The following is a 19,098-nucleotide window of genomic DNA, read 5'->3' as shown; positions in this document are numbered from 1 at the left end:
GGTGTTCCAAAATGGTTGACCCCATTCTAAATGCCCATATCTCGGAAACTATTTAATGGATCTTAATGAAACTAAATACACTTTATGTTGAAGGTCACAAGATTTATTGGTTAAATTTACAAAGAAAAGTACAAATATTTGTTGATTCTATGACAGATTTTCATAAATGTTCAATATGAGCGCCACCTCTCCCCGTGCCCGCGTGGGTCTTCTCCGGGTACTCCGGTCTCCTCCCACATTCCAAAGACATGCATGGCAGGTTAATCGGGCGCTCCGAATTGTCCCTAGGTGTGCGTGTGAGTGTGGATGGTTGTTCGTCTCTGTGTGCCCTGCGATTGGTTGGCAACCAGTCCAGGGTGTCCCCTGCCTACTGCCCAGAGCCAGCTGAGATAGGCGCCAGCAGCCCCCGCGACCCTTGTGAGGAATAGGCGGTCAAGAAAATGGATGGATGGATGGATGAGCGCCACCTGTGACTCTGCACACGTCGAGTTGGTATTCAAGCTCGTGCCAGAAAGGGCCCTTTATACTTGAATTTTTTGGTGCCAAGTCCTAATTTGTTTTGTAGTTGGTGCCTTCTTTGCAAAATTTGTGAAGAAGGCAAGCTGCACTGTCTTCGGTGACTGAGTCCGAGCATACTCAAACACGCAAGATGCCTTTTCTTTTGAAGTGAACGGCATTTCTTAACCTGAAAAGATAGAAATGCCAAACTTTACACACAAAAACTTGAACGTTTCTACACAAGCTGTGAAAATTTGAGGTCATTCAGACGAAAATTGTCAAAATTATTGGCCTACGAAATGGGGTCATTAACGTACACATCGTAATGCAATTTTTGCTGTTTATGTGCCCTTTCTGTAACACCCCAAAATTAGCAAAGTTGAAAAGTTGAGTTGGAATTTCTACAAAACCTGTGAATTATGGATTGCTTGCTGAGTTTTTATTATTTTAAACAATGTCAGCAGCATATTTCTGCGGAAGTTCATCCCTATGCGGTGCAAATGCTTTGCGTTTGAATACCAGCTTCACTTTTTTTTTTCCCCCCTATGAAATTCATTTTTGATCGACTTGAGTTTCAGTACATCTTTTTATCAAAAACGTGTATGACTAATTCCCGTCGCTTCCGACGCCATGAAACTCGACTGTGCAAAATCCCATTCTGGAGAATTTACCAAAGTGGCAGGTGAGAAATGGTAAAGTCCGTGTTTTGACACATTTTCAACATAATGTAAGCGCTATAGCGTATCGCGCTCCCTTTTCCTCCCGCAACATCATTTTGTGTGACTTCCCGGGTAACGTTAGCTGATCCTGCCAGGTTGCGGCTCTTCCACTTCCTTGCCGTTGTTTAATGTGACAGCGCGACAACTTGATCTTTGTTTGTTAGAAAAAAAAAAGTCAGCGCTCGGCTGCGTTTAGCGCGTTTGTCTGCTGATTTCCGAGCGCTCGGCGTGCAAACAGAAAAATCGTCAAGGTTAATTTGCGAGCGCCGCCTGGATATGTTTCCTCTCTCATTTTCCTTCTCCACTTTCTCCATCTCTTTTTGCCTGACTTGGTGATGCAGTTGATAAAGTTACGCGAAGAGGTAAGTGCTTCTCTGACTATTTAAATTGCTTTTCTTTTTTCCTCATCCCCTCCACTCCAACTTCCCTCCCCTGAAATTTCCATTTGCCCTCCTCGTCTGTTGCGCAAGAAAATGAAATTGGGCTCATTTGGACGCACTTTGGTCTGATTGAAGCGCTTAAAGGCCAAGTCAAAGATAATGAATTCACGAAAAGGCCAGCTTCCTTTTCCCTCTCAAACGTAAGACAGTGAAGAGTTTGCCCTTTTTTTTGAAGCCAGTCAGTTGGGAAAGTACAGCAACACTTTGAGTCCACAACTTCATCAGACAACATTTTGTTGCTTGTTTGTAAATATGTCGACAGATGAACTGTATTTTCCGTTCCTAGTAGTCATACTGCACTATGAGAGCTCGTGATATGACACATTGTGATATCAATATTAACTCATTCACTCGCAGCCATTTTCGCAGAAGCACTCCCGGCTGTTTTACTGGATTTTCCCTGATTTTGCAAGGCCCACAGAATATTGTGTTCTATTGATAAAAAAACATGGAACCTACCAAAAGAAAGATTAAAGTCTCTTCTTTCATCAAGAAAAAAAGAATATTTCTATCGGTTTCTGTTTTGCCGCAATTAGCATTAGAATATAGCTAAGTTTCATCAATTTTTACATTCTTGGTGAAAACCGTGGGGAAAAGAGCTTGTTGCAACATGGCCCTGGTTGATCTCCTTTGCTCTGCTGCCACCTGCTGGCCGTTTGTGTCATAACTACCATTTCTACAATTTCTGCATTTCTGCATTTCTTTGTATTTGAGAGGCTGCATCAAAGCCTTGTATATGCTCTAGCATTAAAAAACAATCAAACAAACAAAAAAACGTATAAATACGTCTTTGGGACACGTAAAACAAAAAAACAACGTATTTATATGTTTTTGGGAGCAAATGAGTATTACGATACTGTACATCTCAGTAGTGATTTTGTGAAACCAACACTAGTTCACAACATTAACATCGAGTAGGATGCATGCTGTAATGTTTGAGAAAAAAAATATTGAGATAATAGTTTGTCCGATATGTATTAGCGATAATGTAACATTCCAGATGAAGCTATGTCGCGCTATGCTACCCCTACTATCAGTACCAAATTGTAACCCTAACCCTAAAGATTCGATACATCGTAATATCAATATGACCTTTTTTGTATCGCCAACCTCCCCACAATACTGTAATAATTATCGTATTGCGACCTTCATATCGTGATAATATTGTATCGTGATGTTTGGACAACGTTACATGTCTAATAATAACCCTGGTGGGAATTGAATCCTGAACCTGAGAACTTGTAGTCAGACGCGCGATACGATACATGGTTAATGTCAATATTTAGATTTCGTTCATTTTCGGCGAATCCTGTTCAGGTCCTGCGAGGCACGACTGACTTGCTGCTTTTATATCGCAGGTGCTGCAATGTGCCGCCTTTTAAACGTTCAAGCTGCTTTTTTTCTCTCCAATCTCTGGAGTTGCGCTCCTTTTCAAAGCGATTTATAATTTAAGAGCGCCAACCCAACAGGCCCAGATGCTGTTATCCTGTTTTTTTCTCTCATTCTTTCTCCGTTTTATTTAGTTGTACTCCAGTTTGCCTGTCTTCCTCCCACACTTTTTGTTAATTTCCTCCTCGCCTCGGGGGTCAGGAGACACCTCGCGTTTACCTTCACCTGTCGACTCTCCTTTTCCGACGGCTTCGTCGGCGTAATCGGCACGGATCGGGTGCCCCCCTTTTCGCCTTTTTTTTTTTCCGACGCCAGTCTTCAAAGACTGCCGCAGCTTATACGCACTTAAGCTTGGCTTTAAAGAAAAAAAAAACTATACTTTTTTTTTTTCTTCTTCTTCACCCTTCTCTCTTCAGCTGCAAAACATGTTTAAATATTTAGCAGCCATATTCACAGCTGTTTGACACTTGTAATTCCTTCGTCTTACAAGTCCCAAACAAACGGCGCGGAAGATCACACAGTCAGTCTGAATCACAGCTGTCATCATTATTCACTTTGACTCACCCCCCTTCCTCCTCCGCCCCTTATTGAAATAATAAGGAAATCATCTGAACTTTGGAAAATGGTGATAGAAAGAAACCGCCCGTGTTTGATATTCGGAGGAAGAAGAAAAAAAAAAAACGAGGCAGGAGAGCGTAAAAGAAGAGATTTCTTTTGAGCTCCAGCTGCATTGTTCCGGGGCTTCCTGTTAATAACTTACAAGTGAGGAGCGCCTCGCCACGCACATACACACAAGAAACAACAACAACACTATTTTTGCGCCTCCTCACTAGAAATTGTAGGTGTCAGATGAAAAAAAAAGGATGCGCAGACAGAAGGCTTTTGCACTTGTATTTACACAACATTTATCCTGTAATGCATTGAAATGCTCGGCGTGAGGTCATTTCATTTCTTTCCGTCCTGCAGAGTTGGATTGAACAACAGTTAAAAAAAATATATCTATATCACAACCGCAGCGGTCCCACCATTTGTCTCCATAGTTGTGAATGCTGTCACAAGACAGCAAACGAAACGATACATAGTTTGTCCCACCCACTGATCTGTATATATATGAGTGGTAGGGCCCAACCGATTAATCAGGCGCCGATTATAAACCAATTGGGCCAAATGGCCGATTATTTCCCTCTTGAAACGTCATCGAAGAAAACCGAAGTTTCCAACGCTGTGGAAGTAACCTGAATGCACCATTTTGCTCGCGTAGCATTAGCTACGGAAGCGTAGAGCTGCCAATGTGGAGTGAACATTTTTGGCTGGCAAGTATGTTCGAACATACTCACAAATATGTTTGAACATACTTGCAAATATGTTTGAACATACTCGCAAATATGTTCGAACATACTTGCAAATATGTTTGAACGTATTGAAATAGGTTCAAACATACTCGCATATATGTTCGAACATACTCGCAAACACATTCGAACATACTCGCAAATATGTTTGAACATATTTGCAAGTATGCTATTATTTATGATTAAAATTGTAATCGACTGATAGCCCTAATATATAAACATCATGTATGTATTTATGTATGTACACGTGTCTGTATATATATGAGTATGTCATGGGCATTAAATTAGTTTTAAGTTGCATTAAAAATGGCATTAAATGAGATTTTCTGATACTTGTAGAAACCCTGGCAAATTCCCAACAATGAGGATTGATACTGTAACAATCCAATACAATATATTGACATTGATATTTGGCCCATCCCTAATATTGTTATCATGCTGTAAGAGATAACAACCAGCACATATTTTCTCCCGACAGTTCTTGTGAAATTCTTGATTTTAGAGTGCTAAGGACTTTCTATTGTCTTGCCTTAAGTGAGTTTTTGGCAAGTTCATCCCCCCCGACCCCCCCCCCCCCCCCCCCCCGGCGGGCTTGTGTCACTATTAGGAGCGTCACAGCATGTCATTATTGCATTCTTAGCGGCTGAACCCTCACCCTTTTGCCTCGGGTTCTTTCGCCGTCTAACTCGGGGCGCATTATTCTTAATGATCACACATGCGCACACACACGCACACATCCGACTCTGCCACCTCCAGCGCTACCCCCCCCCAACCACCCACTACACCCCCCCACCCCCGGCCCAGAAGGAAGGAAGAGAAGCGAGAGCGATTCATGGGGGGAAGAAGGCTTTGAAGTGGCTTCCCATTCGCAGCGAGTCTGCCGGCCGTCTCTCCCCAAGACGTGTCACCTTTTGCCAAGAGGGAATAGAAAAAGAAAAAAAAAATCACGTTTCCAATGGTAATGATAACATACTAATCACTTGGGCTTCTTTGAAGAAGCCGGGGGAAGTGCGCCACTCTTGTCAGCGTGCCCGTGCGCGCACTGCAGCCACGGTCGAGGTGTGTTGGGCTTCGACGCCGCGCGTCAATACGTCGCCCGCCGCCGCCCGCCGCCTCAGCTCTTCCGTGGGGGCTCATTATAGAGCCCGAACGCGGGGCTGTCGCCATCCGCCAAAGCCGCGCCACTCCGCCACCGCCTCCCACTTCCACGCCAAAAAAACAACTCACTTCCTGCCGCTTGCTCCCCCCCACACACATCCTTAGCCTGCCCTTGCTTTTAGCTACTAACGGGGGGGGGGGGGGGGGGAAAGTATCTCCGGTTTTTGAAATGACATCTGATAGAAGCCAAGGGAAGGAAGAGGAGTTCTTTATTTACAAGCTTATTTCCTTCCCTGACCAAGCTCGCTATTGAAATTTTGGCTTTCCCATAGTATCAATACTTTACATGAGAGATAATGAAACGATACAAAGAAATATCTATATGCATAGTATCAATGCTTACTTCGGTAGCCATTTTGACAGAAGCAATCCCCTTCACTCCCGGCTGTTTTACTGGATTTGGACTGATTTTGCAAGGCCCGCAGAATATTGTGTTCTATTGCTATAAAACATGGAACCTACCAAAAGAAAGATTAAAGTCTGTTCTTTCATCAGGAAAAAAATGTATATTTCTATCTGTTTTCGTTTTGCAGTAATTAGCATTAGAATATAGCTAAGTTTCATCATTATTCACAAATCTGCATAGAATTGTGGGGAAATGAGCTTGTTTTAACATGGTTGATCTCTTATACTCTGCTGCTACCTGCTGGCCGTTTTTGTAAAAACTACCATTGCTTCACCCCCAGTAGAGAGACTGCATCAAAGCTTCATCAAAGTATGCTCTAGCATTTAAAAAAACAACAACAACGTATTAATACGTCTTTGGGACACTTAAAACATATAAAATAGAACGGATTTATACGTTTTTATCATGAGAGCCAATGGCTCGACCGGTCACACTATTGAAATAATTGCCATCACTCGTATTGATATATTGCAATGAGAGTGAATGATACTAGGGATAGACTAATATGTTTTTCCAGGGCCGATATCTGAGATGTGGAGCCGATATTCATTTGTCGTAAAAGAGAAAATATTAGCGTCGAAACCAAACAAACAAAAAAACGTTTGTAGTTTTGTTACACCGAACATCGGAATACAGTATTGATCATTGCACCAACCAGTATTGTAACGTGAAAGCTAACGAAATGATTCAAACCTTTTTTTCTGTCTAAAACGATACATCATCATACATTTTTCACGGCAAAAACCCCCCCCCAAAAAAACAAGTCACTTCCTCCACATTCACATTTGCTTTCTATCTCCCATGCTTACCCTGGCCTGGCTTTTAGCTACTAAAAAAGCCTCTCCGCTATTTTAAATGACATCTGTCAAGAAGATGGAAGCCGAGCGGGCTTTCTCCATCCCCTTCCCTCTTATTGTCAAACTTTGGAAAGTGTGTCGACTCATTTCCAAGCCGCCTCCCCCGTCCGTCCTTCGTGTTTTTTTCCATTTCCTCGGAGTGATTAGCTGCTACGTGTTTTGACAGCCAAACCCAATCTCCAGATTTGACTTGTTCCCCGCCGTCCCCGTCGCTCATGTGGTGGGCATCAACCGGTTTCGGTTGTTTTTGGAGTGTCAAAATTCGACGCCGATGAGAGAGGCCATCAAACGGCGAGACCCTGTTTGGTGCAGACACGCGAGTCTCGCTTTACAGTCTGCGCTACTGAAGGCAGTCGAAATTGAATTGATTTGCTACCATGACAGCTAATGTAGCAATACAACTTTTATTGATCCATCTAGAATAACAACAATACACCGTAAAAAAATATTTTTCTTTTTTGACAGATAGATAACACATGGAAGTATTTTGGTATGTTGTCCGAACCAAATAGAGATTTGTAGTAGTGAGAGCAACGATTTATTCCACCAAGTAGCAACACCGTACCATCTGGGCTGACAATGTGATGCATACAATAGCTACAAACACATCACGTGATTAGATATTAGGGGGGGAGATTGCCTTGTATCTGGCGATTATTCTGGTGAATATAAAGGGTCAGTGTTCCGTAAGACATTTTGTTGAATATTTCCATCAAAACTTGATTTTTCTTAACACCCCTAAATATTTTTCTTTTATCTTTTTATTTTTAGTTTTTATTATTATTATTTTTTTTATTTTATTTGTTTGTTTTTTTTTAGAGACGGGGTAATATTTCAAGAAAAAAAGTCACAAATTTACCAAAAAACAAAAAAAACAAAACAATATTTGCAACATTATAAAGTGGCAAATTTGTGAGGAAAAACTCACAAATTTATGAGAAAAATTTGATTATTTGTGACATAAAGTGTCAAATTTGTGAGAATTTTTTTTTATATAACATTCTTCCGTGCATCATGCATAACGTATGAATCCTAACCCTAAGTAAGACATTTGTTGAATATCTCCATCAAAAATTGACTTTTCGTAACACCCCTAATATATTTATTTATTTATTTATTTATTTATGAATATTCTGTTTTTTCGAGACGGGGTAATATTTCAGGAAAAAAAAGCCACAAATTTACAACAACAAAAAAAAACTTAAATATTTACAACATAAAGTGGCAAATTTGTGACAAAAAAATCACAAATTTATGAGAATAAAAACTTGAATATTTGTGACATAAAAAGTGTCAAATTTTTGAGAAAAAATATTAACATTCTTCCATGCTTAAAGTGGAAACCGGACCCCGAAGTTTTGTTGAATATTTCCATCAAAAATTGATGTTTAAAAATCGATTTTGACGCATGTTGAATCGATACGAGAATTGTACACTGTAATATCGCGATATATCGTCGAATCGATTTTTTTCCAACACCCCTAATAAATATTTAGTCCCATTTCTTTTATCAATAATGTAGCATGGAGCTACTGTAAACGAAACATTTCTCTTCTAATTTATAGCTGTGTACAAAGTGAGAATCCATCACAAAATCGACACTGAACAAGTTTGGATACTTGGGGTGGGAATCTTTGACTGTCTCACGATTCGATCCCGATTCCCATTTTTGGGTCTGCGATTCGATTCAGAATCGATTTTCGATTCAAAATAATTTGATTGAAAATGATTTCTGCTTCATTTTATAGATGAGCAAATAATTGTCACGATCTGCTACAGCCTGGCTTGCTAATTATCACATCGTATTATTTAGCTCGTCTATGGTGTTTCACATTCTGAGATAGCATTAAGCTAGCAGACTTTCTACTCATATTTTCGCTCTTAAAAACAAAGCAAAAAACTGACCCAGCGATGTCTGGTAACTCTGAAAATCTCGTAGATTGCGGCACTTGCAATTGTCGCCCCGGAAACAAACCGCCTCAAAGTCGCGGCGGTTATTGTTCGGTGGCCAAGACGAGGACGCGGGCAGCCTCACATCGTCGTCATTGTCATCCCCGACATGCATGCATGCATGCGCTTTGCTATTCCATCAGCATACAAACACATTGTTACCCGTGAAGGTTATTGGCAACCTTGGCGGCGCCGTTGCGTCGGACACGCTCGGTCGCCGCGTTTAGGGGGCTGGCGACGGCGTTTTGTTTGAAACGCGTCCCAGCGCTTCTCTCTCAATCAATGTTTGTGTTTTTTTCTTCTCTCTTCCTCACACGTCCTCCATTTTGTTGTTTGTCGCCGTCGTAGAGAGCACATCTGTTGGACAACACAGAGAGGCTGGAAAGGTCATCGCGGCGACTCGAGGCCGGCTACCAGATAGCGGTGGAAACGGGTACGTATTCTTGTTTTTTTTGTGGGGATTCTGTGAAGGGATGAGTGAGCGACAGCATAATTGGCTCGCTCATATGTGAGGTGGGTAGAAATGTGTGTTTGTGTGAGCGGGGTGGGGGGGGGGGGGGAGGGGGGGGCAGTGTGGGGGGCGGTAGTGTTTGGCGGAGAAGTATAAAAAAAAAAACAGGTTCCTTGACGCCTGATGACATTTTCGGGTGCACATCAAAGGTGAGGCAAGGCTGGGAGTGAGAAAGCGAGCGACACATCCGAAAGAGGAAAATTCATGCATACGCTACGCCACACTGGGTGCGTCTTTTTCAGTGTGTGCGTGCGTGTTTTTTTTTTTTTTCCTTTTTAAGGGTCTTACAAAAATAAATTTCATCCAGATGGAGGAATTTCTAAATAAAACATCTCCCAACGAACTTATTAATACGGTTGTTTTTACCGTTCTATAATTTCGTCACCTCATTTGGTTCTTCAATAGGTTTAACCAGTTAGTGTATACAATTTTATATTTTTTTTTTGTGTGCCTGTGTATCCCATCTCACTTCCTCGCCGCCGCGTATTCCTCCGAGAGGTATCAAAGCAGAGTTCTTCAAGTGTCGTTCCGTTGTAGTTTTCCAGAAAGTTTGTCAATTTACACTATAAATGGCGCGCGTGCGACATTGACACATTTAATAATTCAAGTCGAGGAAAGGACCGCAGACTGTTGATGTTTTTTTTCCCCCTCCGCTATCGTAACTATTCGCGGATTCATAAATACGAGCTGCCGGATGCTTTAAAAAAATGCGCGTAAACCGCCGTCGTCATCCATACTCGCAAATTCTGCGAAAGCCCCGCAGAGCCAACTGGGATCTTTTTTTCCAGTGGAGCGACTCGACGCCGGCGTTAAGAAGGGTTAAGCATAGCTGCGCAAGTAGGACAGTACTGGACAATCACAAACAAATTTCGGACCCTTATTGCGCAACTCCCGAATAGTCCGAAGTCACCGCTGTCATGTGCTGAGGTTGGATCCCAAAGCGCAAGACACAAATAAGGTTTTAACTATTTATTCACATCGAGAGGCATAGAACAAACTTGACTAGATGAGAAACGAAGAGAGTTGCACAGAGGGACAGAAAGCAATAATCCGGCAAAACACACAATTCTCAGACTGCACCTACAGACAGTGAATCGATCTGATTGGTTTTCGCAAGTAAAGGACTAAAGAACGACATCACATAGGTCCAGACATCACCTAAAGGATTAAAGATTGACATCACATAGCCTAAAACTAGTTGAAACTAGATGATGGTTATACGATGGTTACATCAGTTCAAAACAGACACTTGACCTCACGGTCGTGAACCCACCTTGACAGGTCATGAACTCAAACTTATTAACCCCGGCGTGACATAATAGCGTTTGGGGGAAACCACATTTCTTTTCTTTTTTTTCTTTTTTTTGTTACGTTTTCCGTAAATGCAAATGTCATTGTATCGTGTCAAAAATAAAATAAAAGAGTTGATCACAAGGGAACTGTGATTAGCAAAAAAAAAAAAAAAAAAAGAAGACAAATAGACGCTGAGTGCTTGTGATGTAATTTTCAGTCGACCGCAAGTTGCAAAATGTATTTTTAAAGGTACTAATTGTACATGACGAATAATGAAAATATCAAATTTATTTTTGGCAAAATATTAATGTTTGACTGCCAAAAATGGATAAATAAGTAAAGTTATCCCTTTAATCAATTTGGAAACAGTCCTGAGTTTTGTGATTTACGATTCTACATATTATTTTCAATGAGTATTTTTAGAGCTGTTTTTTTTTGTTTTTGTTTTTTTTTTAAGCCAAAGCTAACTGTCGCATGTGTTTGCTTGTTGCTGTAACTTTCCTTTTAAGTTTTTTTTTTTTTTTCCTTCTTACTAACGAACTTCTATCCTTTATTTATGAGACAAACAGAAAAGCCTGCTTGTCAGTTTGGGGGGGTGCGCGTGTGGTAAATAAATAGCGCCGCGTGTCCAAAGAGTGCGCTCACTTGCTATCCCTTTGAGGGCTCTCACTGCTTTTGACAAGCCTTTGTTTTCTTTAAATACACTCGAGATGCTGAGAATAGTTTAAAAAAAAAAAAGCTAAAATGTGATGATGATGATGATGATGATACATTGTGAAGATTTGTCTTTTCTTAGAACAAGTGCACCCGCCCCCCCCTCACTTTTTAAATCTGACCCAGAAGCATCCTGGCTTTTTGTTCGCGGTCATTACGAGAGACGACGCTCGAGTGGGGAGAAAAAAAAGGAGAAAAAGCGGAATTTTAACACCGTTTCTTTGTTCTTTGAAATATTTATATATTTTAAAAAAAACGGTCTTTTTGTTCCACTTCTCTGTTGGCGGTCAATTGCATTTCTCAGAGGGCCACTCCCACATTGTGTGCAACATAATGACCACGTCTGGACACAGCTGACGCGCGATTGGAGGAATGGCTTTAATTTTTGAAATATCACATCGGTCTTTGTTTTCTTCATTTGATGTTTAAATATGATTTCAAGGAGGAACTGGCTTGCTGTTTTTTCAGTGGTTTCCTCAATTGTTGACTGTTGTTCGTACGCGTTTTCCCCATGTGACTTTTTCCAGGCTTCTGATTGGCTCAAAGAGGACTCAAAAAGGAGTTGTAGCGCAACCTGTTGCTTTAGCCCATTTAGCCTAGAACAGACCCCATATTATTATGAGAATATTATATTTATATATAAATTATTAACTATTTTATTATTACTGTTGGCCAAACTTGTTCACTTGTTTCAAACAATATCACACAAATACAACTTGTAGTCACGTATAATCATCCAATCTAGTCTGCCTTTCCCATAAAGAAAAGTGAAAACTATTGACGTTGCCTTTTCCTAAAAAGAAGACAAACTATTAAAGACTATTTAAAGTCTTAAAAATAAGATATACAATATAAAACAAGTTATTATTGTTGACCTTCCTAAAAAGAGAACCTGTTGACATTGCAATTTACTAAAAGACAAACTATTGATGCTGCACTTTCATAAAAAGAAGAGAAACTAAAGTGACACGTTCCAAAAACAAAGCCAAAGTGATTGTTGAATGTTAAAATAAAAGAAGGCAACCTAAAAGAAGAAATACTATTGACGTTGCACTGTCCTAAAAAGAAGACGTTCTTGATGTTGCAATTTACCAAAAGAAGACAAACACTTCCTGAAAACAAAGATAAACTATTAAAGACTATTTAAAGTCTTAAAAATAAGATATACAATATAAAACAAGTTATTATTGTTGACCTTCCTAAAAAGAGAACCTGTTGACATTGCAATTTACTAAAAGACAAACTATTGATGCTGCACTTTCATAAAAAGAAGAGAAACTAAAGTGACACTTTCCAAAAACAAAGCCAAAGTGATTGTTGAATGTTAAAATAAATGAAGGCATCCGAAAAGAAGAAATACTATTGACGTTGCACTGTCCTAAAAAGAAGACGTTCTTGATGTTGCAATTTACCAAAAGAAGACAAACACTTCCTGAAAACAAAGATAAACTATTAAAGACTATTTAAAGTCTTAAAAATAAGATATACAATATAAAACAAGTTATTATTGTTGACCTTCCTAAAAAGAGAACCTGTTGACATTGCAATTTACTAAAAGACAAAGTATTGATGCTGCACTTTCATAAAAGAAGAGAAACTAAAGTGACACTTTCCAAAAACAAAGCCAAAGTGATTGTTGAATGTTAAAATAAAAGAAGGCAACCTAAAAGAAGAAATACTATTGACGTTGCACTGTCCTAAAAAGAAGACGTTCTTGATGTTGCAATTTACCAAAAGAAGACAAACACTTCCTGAAAACAAAGATAAACTATTAAAGACTATTTAAAGTCTGAAAAATAAGATATACAATATAAAACAAGTTATTATTGTTGACCTTCCTAAAAAGAGAACCTGTTGACATTGCAATTTACTAAAAGACAAACTATATTGATGCTGCTCTTTCTTAGAAAGAAGACAAACTATTCAAGTTGCAATGTCCTAAAAATAATTAAATCTAAAAAGGGAAATTGCTGACATTGCAATTTACTAAAAAAAAAAAAAAAAAAAAGACAAATACTGAGTTAAAAACGTGCCAAATTATTAAAGTTGCACGTTCCTAAAAAACAAATTTGAGATGTTTCCTAAAAAGAAGACAAACTATTGAAATCAGACTTTCCTAAAAAGAAAAGATTTAAGCTTTGAAACATTATTAAATAAATGTTGGTATTTTGCTGCTTACATTGCATTTATTGCAAGAAGTTTACTGTTAAGCATTTGCAGTATTTTATGTTGAATTTTTTAAACGTCATTGTTCAAATGTTTCCGGTGACGCAAAACAAGTGTTATAATTTGCATTTTGTTCCCTTACTGAAGCAAACCGTAAAAAAAAAAAAGTCACATAGCAAACCGTGATTTTGAGACCAACCGTAGAGGCTGGGGAAAACGTTTTTTATTCTTGATTCTCAGCATTTCCATCCAAGTGTATTGAGAGCAAAAAATGTTTGCAATGGAAAGCTGCACACATTTTTTTTCCCCAGCACGCACCCTTGTTCTTTGTTGCGGGTGCACCGCGCGTTTGACCGGAGCAGGCGTCGTCACCATTTCAGATTGTGCAGCTGAGCGGAGGGCCTGCAAACGGACAGCCGAGGAAAGCGAGGGGTCACGGATTAAACGCGCGGGGTGAGGTCTTCAACCCCCCCCCCACCGCCTTCCCGCCTGCCCCCGCAACCAAACAACCGATCGACGCACCCTGCCGTCGGTACGAGCGGGACCTCGGCGGGATCTTTTCTTGGATGAGTCGGACGCCAGTGACGGGCGGGTCAGGGTTCGCGTGGCAGGAGAGAAACTCAAGACGAAAAGTCACGTGTCCTGGCGTGTAGGCAAGGAGAGCCGCAGTTGCCGATGTGCGTTCAGCCGTTTATTGAACAGGATAAGAAGGCAAATTCACAAATAAAAAATGAAAAGCATCGAGGCTTTGTTGTGAGTTGGTTGGCCCCAATGTGCAGTAAAATAACACGTATCTGGTTACAGTGGAGACGTTCCGTTTGCCGTTTACGGGTTCACCTATTTGCTGATTTATTTATTTTTTGGTTTTGAGAATCTCACCTGGTTATTTGTGGTATCTTCTTAGGGATGCACGATAATATTGGTGGCCGATAATTATTGGCAATTATCGACCAATTTTATGTCACACAGATAAATAAAGAAATCGCCAATAATTATCGGCAATTATCGACCAATTTGACGAGAAGTCTATCCCATTCATCAATTCGACTTAAAATTGATTTTTTGTCCGCACAACCCTTGTGAGGAACAAGCGGTTCAGAAAATGGATGGATTGATGTATTTTTTGTCTTTTGTTTATAGGTGCATGATACTATAGATATTAGTGTGAATTATCCAAAATTCAAGTTATGCAGATATGTGAGAAGAATCATTTATAGCACGTACTGTGTTTGACATAATTTTTTGCATTTAAGTTATTTATTGTCTAAATGGTGAAAAATAATCAAAATGTATGATTGCTCACAATATAAAATTATAAAAAAAGACTATTTACTTTGGCCTTAGGATATTTTTTGTCGAATGATGAGGAATGGAAATGATTGTTATCCATTTTGGTATACGGCAATAATAAATTGAACTAGACTAAGTGCAATTTCTGGAGAAATTGCGTGGGAATGCTGAAAGCTGAATGCTAAGCTGATGCTTATGAAGTAAATTGAAAGACAAATTATGTGAAAATTACAAAGTTTTCATTGAAGTTGAAAGATAAAGGAATACATAGAACTGAGCAGTATCACAGAGCTGGTAATGATGAACAGTTGTATGTATGGACGTGGGCGTGGAAAGTGGGACTTAGAAAAAGTTCATTGTCAGTCCCATTGAAAACTAGATTTAGTGCAATTTCTGGAGAAATTGCGTGGGAATGCTGAAAGCTGAATGCTAACATTTTGAATGCATGTGGAATGCTTATGAAGTAAATTTTGAGAGAAATTATGAAATTATGACCTCCTGGTTACTGGGCAATGCACTTTACCAACTGTGCCACCAAGCAGTATCAGACAACTGGTAATGATAAGTTATGTGGGCGTAAAAAGTGATACTTTGAAAAAGTTCAATGTCTGTCCCATTGAAAATGAACGGGGAAAAGTTGATATTAAACGTTAAATTGTGTAAATACTGCAAGTAATGTGGAATCAGACGATATATACCCTGGGAGGCGTAAATTTTTTAAGCTAGTTTGTAATTTGAAGTATTATGTGGAGAAGAAGTGTGGAGAAGAAAAATCACAATAACATATGTGGGAATGCTACAATGAATGGGGAAAAGTTATTTAATGTAAAATTGTGCGAGTACTGTAATTAACGGGGAATCAGACGATAATGCGCGAATTTTTGAAGCAAGTTGAAATTTGAACAGTGCAAATCGGAAGTATTATGTGGGAGTTGTTTGGCAGCAATCAGTAGTGTGAAAAAAAAAATGCAGCTTATTCGGGATTGATTTCACTCCTTTTTCGATAACCCGAGCAGTTCGTGTTTTGGGGCCTCTGGGGGCCCCACTCCCCCCTTCCAAAGTTTACGGCGTGCCAGGTAGAGAGGAGCACTGCGGGCCATCAACTTTATTAGCATGGCAGATAAGCTGATTAGAGCTTGTCAATCAAAGGACTCACAATCACAATCGAGCTTGTGAGTGGAGGGAGGGGGGGCACTTTGTTTCTTTCTGTCCTCCTTTCCTGTTTCACTCTCTTGATTCTTTTTTTTTTTTTTTTTGTCATAAATCATTGAAGCGAGCAACAAAGTGGCGGCGGTAGCGGAGGCTAAGCTAAGCGAGGATGCTGTGATGATGTGACGACGCTATTAAAGGCCGCACCGGCTTGTTTTCAAGCGTTTTGATTCGGGGCGGTGATGCTATTAGACGACGAGGGGGAACAGGCGGAGGTTCGGATGAGTCGGCGCCACACCGAATCATTCGGCGGCGGCGGCCAGAACACGAAAACAAAATGACAAATAAATATGGCGTTTACAACAATTTGTGGTCGTCAGGGATTCCCAAAATGGGCTGAGCGCGACAATAAAAGTGGACGGAAAGTCGGGCTATTTGTTGGGCATCAGAGACCAACCACAAGCCCCACCAACCACCAATATTTCAATTTCTGTCAAGTGAAATTATACTGGAGTCATACGCCTTTAATACGCTGTACGGCTGGCTTAAAAAAAAAAAAAAAAAAAAAAAAAAAAAGGGCATAATCTACATCAAATCGATTTTCCTTTTTGAATGAGATATCGATTCATAAAACCATTAAACTCAACTGAACACAATTTTTTTTGGTATATAAGTAAATAAAGTTTCAGTAAATTAATAACAAGAAGTAGGTGAATGAATAAATTAATAAATAAATAGATAAATAAATAGAATAAATTATTATTTTAATCTCCTCTTCCCATAAAAATTCATAAGAAAATAGAATTTTAAAGGTTGAATATTTTTTTTCTTTTCCTTCTCTCTTGAAATTTACAGTTCACATGAATCTTAAAGTATTTTCTCACATAATAATAATAATTATTATGTAAATAAATAAATAAATAATAATAATAATAATAATAATAATAAAAGAAATGATCAATAAATAATAATCACAAATAAATATAATATAAATATATAATATATAAATATATTGCATATGATATATAAATATAGATAAAAAATAATAAAAATAAATAATATATAATAATAATAATAATAATAATAATAATAATAATAATAAAACTAAGCTCATGACTCTTCTTCGCCTTGCATCCATTTTTCCGCCACTCTTATGAAGTGCTCCCCCTAGAGGGCCGCCAAGTAATTGCTCAATAATTAATGAGCAATGGAGCCGTTATAGTGGCTGTTTATTCGTATCGATAATCTATCGGGAGACAACGTATAACGATTTATCGCTACAGTGTTCCCTCGTTTTCCGCTGGGGTTAGGTTCCAAAAAATACCCGCAATAAATGAAATCAGCGAAGTAGTTAGCTTTATGTTTTACAACTCTTATAAATGTTTTAAGGCTCTAAAATCCCCGACCGCACAATTTATACACTTTTCTCATTGAGGCATTTACATGTTCTCACATTTCTCTCTTGTTCAAACATTGACAATGTTCAAACCTTCATAAATGTTATAAAATGGGTATATTACTGTAAAAAAAATATGCAAAATTGCACTTAAAAAAAATCTGCGATACAGCGAGACCGCGAAAAGTGAACTGCGTTATAGCGAGGGAAGACTGTATATCGATATATCGTCACACTCCTATACCCAGCACTAATACTGTATTCTCCGCATCTGCTTCCATTGGTGCTGCTGTTTTGGTTAGCGAACTTGCAGAGATGAACTCAGCCACATGTATTTTAATTTAAAAAATTTTTTTTTACTCTTCAAGGTCTGTCTAACTTGAGGAAGGTGTTCATTTTCTCAAATTGAAGACTAAATTGGAGATTCCTCAGGGATGGTGATACAGCGAAGAGGTTTTAAGCATCCGTCTTGAAAAGTTGATCTCTGCAGCTAATATCTTCTAGTCAATCACATTTCCACCATCCGGAAGTATCCATGCGGTGATAATTTACAAACATTCTAAAAAAAAAAAAAAAAAGTCTGTTGCCGCTGAGGATTTTTCGCAAAGCTGGAGTCTGTTGATTCAGCTCTTCCCGTCCCATTGAGGGGTCCGTATGCTAGCTGGCCTTTGTGTACTGACGGCCTTTTGTCCGGCGCCACCTCAGCTAGCACTGTTGAAGCGTAAACAAGTTTTTTTGTTTTTTTTTGCCCCTAAATCCCCGCGGCACCGCTCAGTCCGAGGGTGTCAAAGATAATGGCGATTTATTGCAGCGCTCGGCTTTCTCGGTGCCCCCTTTGCGCCCCCTTTCCCAAATCGCCCCGCCGTCCCTTCCCTCCTCAAACAGATTAAAATTAAGCCGTAAAAACATGTGAGGACGGAATTAAACACATTTAGCCAGTCTCCTCGTCCCACATCCCATTTTCGCTCCGGCTGATCCCCGCCGCCGAAAAAGGAAGAGAAAAAAAAAGGGACGATGCGGCTTCAATTTTAATGACTGGTGACCATTTTTTATTTTTTTTGAAGTCAACATGAAAAAAAAAAAAAAGAGGCGTGCTCTCGCTTGCCGTTTGTGGTGGCTCTAGATACGGCGGGGGCCGAGACTGGGGGCCCGTGATTGGCGGGGGTACACGCGCCGCCGGGCTCGGACTCCGGGGCTCCTCGATAGCATCGGTGTCATTTTCCTCTTCTCGATAAGACGCCTTGCTGACAAGGTCCGATTAGGAGGGGTGGTGGTGGGCAATAATTACAGCGTTGCCTTTTATCCGGCGATAAACAGCACACCCGCGGCTGGATTTTTTTTTTTTTTTTAAGAGCTGAAGCATATACATTCAGGAAATAGAGTTAACTAAATTTGAAGAAAAACACACTTACCCCCCTTCCCTCAACCCTCCCTCCCCTTCAAAACATTTTTTTTTTCTTTTTCCGAGGCCTCCTTTTCTCGGCGCAAAAAAAAATCCAAGCTGTGAAATATTTACGTCCTCGCTCTGGGCGCCATTAATCTAACAATTATCAAATGACGGCGTATTCCGTGTGAACGCACAATGCTACATTGTACCAAAAGAGTCATTTATTATGCTATACCTCAAGGAGTGTCCTTTTTTTTTTTTTTTAAACAGACGAATGAAAAGAGAGCTCCTCGGAATATGCAAACCACAATGTGGAACACAGAGAATAAACAGCGAGTGTGCGGGGGGGTTAGAGTCATGAAATAGATCATCTGTATGAATTATAAAGAAATGGCAGGTGGCACAAAACTTGGAAAAAAAATGTTA

At 39.6% G+C, this 19,098-nt stretch overlaps 1 protein-coding gene across 4 annotated transcripts in view; it reads left to right on the top strand.

Moving 5' to 3' along the window:
* vti1a (vesicle transport through interaction with t-SNAREs 1A) overlaps positions 1-19,098 on the top strand; it is a 138,827-nt gene that overhangs the window by 35,217 nt on the left and 84,512 nt on the right. For 2 of the 4 annotated variants that reach the window (XM_077503281.1, XM_077503279.1), the window contains exons 5-6: positions 1,559-1,579; positions 9,115-9,199. In XM_077503281.1, the coding sequence (XP_077359407.1) occupies positions 1,559-1,579; positions 9,115-9,199 (106 nt within the window). The remainder of the gene's footprint in view (positions 1-1,558; positions 1,580-9,114; positions 9,200-19,098) is intronic. The other 2 variants (XM_077503282.1, XM_077503280.1) reach the window with 1 other exon arrangement.

This window comes from Festucalex cinctus, chromosome 17 (assembly GCF_051991245.1).
Source record: "Festucalex cinctus isolate MCC-2025b chromosome 17, RoL_Fcin_1.0, whole genome shotgun sequence".
Taxonomy (NCBI): domain Eukaryota; kingdom Metazoa; phylum Chordata; class Actinopteri; order Syngnathiformes; family Syngnathidae; genus Festucalex; species Festucalex cinctus.
The sequence above is the reverse complement of the archived record's forward strand: the minus strand, read 5'-3'. Positions and strand labels throughout refer to the sequence as shown.